At 41.3% G+C, this 3385-nt stretch overlaps 1 protein-coding gene across 1 annotated transcript in view; it reads left to right on the top strand.

Moving 5' to 3' along the window:
- Window positions 1-3385, top strand: part of lpcat4 (lysophosphatidylcholine acyltransferase 4) — a gene marked incomplete at its 5' end in the record, with an annotated part of 22273 nt that overhangs the window by 5526 nt on the left and 13362 nt on the right. Inside the window, 3 exon segments of the mRNA XM_014021820.1 lie at window positions 827-939; window positions 2392-2452; window positions 2572-2630. Of these exon segments, the coding sequence (XP_013877274.1) occupies window positions 827-939; window positions 2392-2452; window positions 2572-2630 (233 nt within the window).

The raw sequence follows: 3385 nt of genomic DNA, 5'->3' as shown, positions 1-3385 counted from the left end.
GCACACACCTGAACCCAGGAGGTAGACCCAATCATTCTGAGGTGGAGAGGAGCAGATAGCCAAGGCCCGGCACGGGCCGCACCAGGACGCCCAGCCAGACCCCCGCCGCAAAGAAGCCAGGAAATAAACTTCCTAAAGTATAACCCCTACTGTATGAATACTACACTGTAATGTTTTTACAAAACCTGAAATTGTCCCAAAAGTCTTTATAATTAGGGAGACACAAACTCGGCCAGTTGATTAAAAAAAGATCMGCTTTGAAGTGCAGAGATGACAGGGTTTCTTTATTTTTACAGGTGGATTTATTTAAGAGGATGATGGCTCCAAGCTGCAGAGTCTGTCAGATAATGTTGACGAACAAACCTCAGTATGACACAAGAGGACTTGTTTCCTGTAAACATGCTCCATAAATGACAAACCTTCTGATCAGGACGTCTCAGGATTTTTTCGCATGTAGCAAATCAGCAACGCTAAGTTTGTCCAAACTTCTTGAGTCTTTGTTTTCAGTCATCATGCTTGGTACATTTTAAATTTCCAGGATGACAAACTTTAAAWGATACTCTCAATGAACTGTGTACAAAAATAAGATTTTCACCCAGACGTCAAYGATTCGTGCCAACAGGAGCTGTGTTTGGAGAAAACCTGAGTCACAGGAGCAGAAATCTGTCAGGAAGTTCAAAGCTAAACAAGTGACGTCCTCTATTGGTTTCTAATCTGCTCTCTGGGCTGCTGTACTTCCTGTCTGGATTTCTTGGCTGCTCTAAACTCACTCCTTGTTTGATTTTTGTTTTTGATTTTTTGTTTTCTTTTTGTTTTTCTGTTTCAGCTCTGCTGGAGTTCAACCAGTCCGTGATTGTGAGCAGGAAAGACCCAGAGTCGAGGAAAAGGGCCGTGGCCAAGCTCATCGAGAGGCTGACCTCTAAAGGCTACTGGCCTCAGGTAGGAGGGTCGGCCTCTGCTTCTGGAAGATTCAGCTGAGGTTAAAAATCCTCCCAGCTCATAAAYCTTTRGGGTCAATCAAATTCAAGATGGCTGCCACAGCTATTACATGGATGGCTGTAACTCATCTTTGAGCTCATCTTGGTGAGGTAGTCAGGCTTTTTGTTAGAAAGGTGTGCTGTCATTTCGACGCCTCCATAAAATCATYTCATATTTTTAGATAATAACTAAGGTCAGGACTAGCCTGTTAATTATGATTAATTAATTGTGGAAAAAGTATAAATCAGACCCCCATGTTTTGGCACACTTAACACTGCTGCAGCTCTGAGAGGAGGAAATGCACCTGAAAGTTTAAAAGCCACACAGAGCTAAAGTTGTTTGCAGTGAAGAACTAAAGGAATGCTCTGCTTTTGTTTGAGCGAGGCTTTTAAAAAACCTCCAGTGGTAACAATGTGGAGAAGAACAATGTCTGAAGGATWGTAATCTCTCACAGAAGGTGAGCCAGTGGACTCACAACTTTTATTGTGCAACGGTAAAAATAAAAAACTCAGAACATGAGCTGCTCTCAGACACAACTCACTCATTTTCATCTCCTGCTTAAACACCTTCCTCTTCCTGTGTGGAACCACAAACATTAACCCCTTAAAGGCACAAMTGATAGAGCGTACTCAWCTGACACATTTAGTCCACTTTAAACAGACYKGAGTTCGTTTCCCCCGTTGGTCYGGACCTTCCATGCAGGTGTGATAAATCCTGGAGTGGAGCGAACCGGACTGAGACCCATGTTTGAGGTGGTCTCGGTCCTCTTCTAAATGAACTTTGCTGTGGTTCTCTTCTGGTGTGAACACAGACCTGCTTCAAACCGAACAAACTACAGGAGACATGCACCTTTTTGGACTTCACCAGCCACCATTGTTAACATGGTAACARTTAGCCCTTCAGTGTTGCTGACGCTAACACTGCACTACAAACAATGAGCCGTGGACAGAACTGGAACAACAAGGAGACACTGCCTCCTTGATATTTGGACGGATGCACAAGTACATAACACACACAGCACAGATTAAACTTTCTAAAGAAAATCAATAAACCAGGTCTGCCTCCGTCATYTCTGTCCAATGAAAGCAATGATCGTCACCTGCATGGCTTTGTTTATGAATTACAGTCTGCTTGCAAAGAACACAATATAAAGTCCAGATTGAGGTTGTACATAATGGCTTTCATGAGACCAAAGCAGCGGTAACTYTGTCCCTTATCACAAGATGATCCACGTTTAAAACTCTTGGAYTAAAGGCAACGAGACAAATGTCAGTCTTGCTGTTTGTGATTAAAGCACAGTTAATGAGGATTAGATCATTTCTTTAATAAACAGAAGAAAATCATCCTGTTAATAGTAACCTGTGTCACCAGTTACTTTAACACAAACACTGACAGCTGTTTTATTTTGTCCAGATGTTGATGTTTCCTGAGGGAACCACGACTAACGGCCGAGCTCTCATCAAATTTAAGCCTGGTAAGAATCTGTAGTAAAACAATCAGTTCTGTCTTTTTATCTGATCTGTCTCTGTCCTGTAGAGGTGGCACTACTCCTTTTTTCTAAATCATCTTTCTTTTATTTATTTGTCCTGTCAGGTGCCTTCCTTGCTGGAGTCCCTGTCCAACCCGTCCTGTTGCGTTACCCAAACAAACTGGTAAGGAAAACCCACAAGGTTACAGGTTGAAGCAGCTTGTTGTTAGTGGTGGTCTTTTCCAACATGGATTGTATAACATTGGTGACCAAGATGGTCTTTGGTGTTGACGAGAAAACCAGACTTGATGGGTTATTTGTACAAATTCTTGTTGCTGCGCAGTAATGAATGTTGAAACTATAATTTATGTATGTGGCGCAGCCATCAGTAAAATGAATGTTTAGGTCAGAAAACAATGAGCTGACCCTTACTTATTAGGTGTGAAACTTCTTTCAAATTAAAGTACTTGATAAAACACACACATCCTTGTATTTGCATCAAACTGAGGACTTTGTATTGACTTCCATTCATTCTTGTAACTGTATTTATACCTAATCCAGACATTTTTCCCTAAAATTAACCATTGCTAGTCTATTCCTAACACTACCTTAACCTAAACCTAATTCACACCATACCCCTAAACCTAACTAGTAGAGCTGCAAATAAAGTGAGGACCGGAAAAATGTCCTCACTTAATTGGCTAAAAATGTAACATGGTCCTCACTCTGTAGTAGAAACAAGTACACACATCCATACCAACATCATCTTCTGTCAGAGATGACAAAAAAATCACAGGGATGGCTAAAAGTCCAGCTTCTTAACACACATTGTACAACTTGAACAAATTCCCAGGAAATTCTGAATGAACCTCTTAGTGTTTGATGAGGAATTAGTCAATTTCACATCAGAAATAAAACCTGACTTTGGACCTCGTCAGT

Source organism: Austrofundulus limnaeus, unplaced genomic scaffold (assembly GCF_001266775.1).
Source record: "Austrofundulus limnaeus strain Quisiro unplaced genomic scaffold, Austrofundulus_limnaeus-1.0 Scaffold307, whole genome shotgun sequence".
NCBI classification, from domain to species: domain Eukaryota; kingdom Metazoa; phylum Chordata; class Actinopteri; order Cyprinodontiformes; family Rivulidae; genus Austrofundulus; species Austrofundulus limnaeus.
Note: the sequence above shows the minus strand (reverse complement) of the source record. Positions and strands in the feature narration are given on the sequence as shown.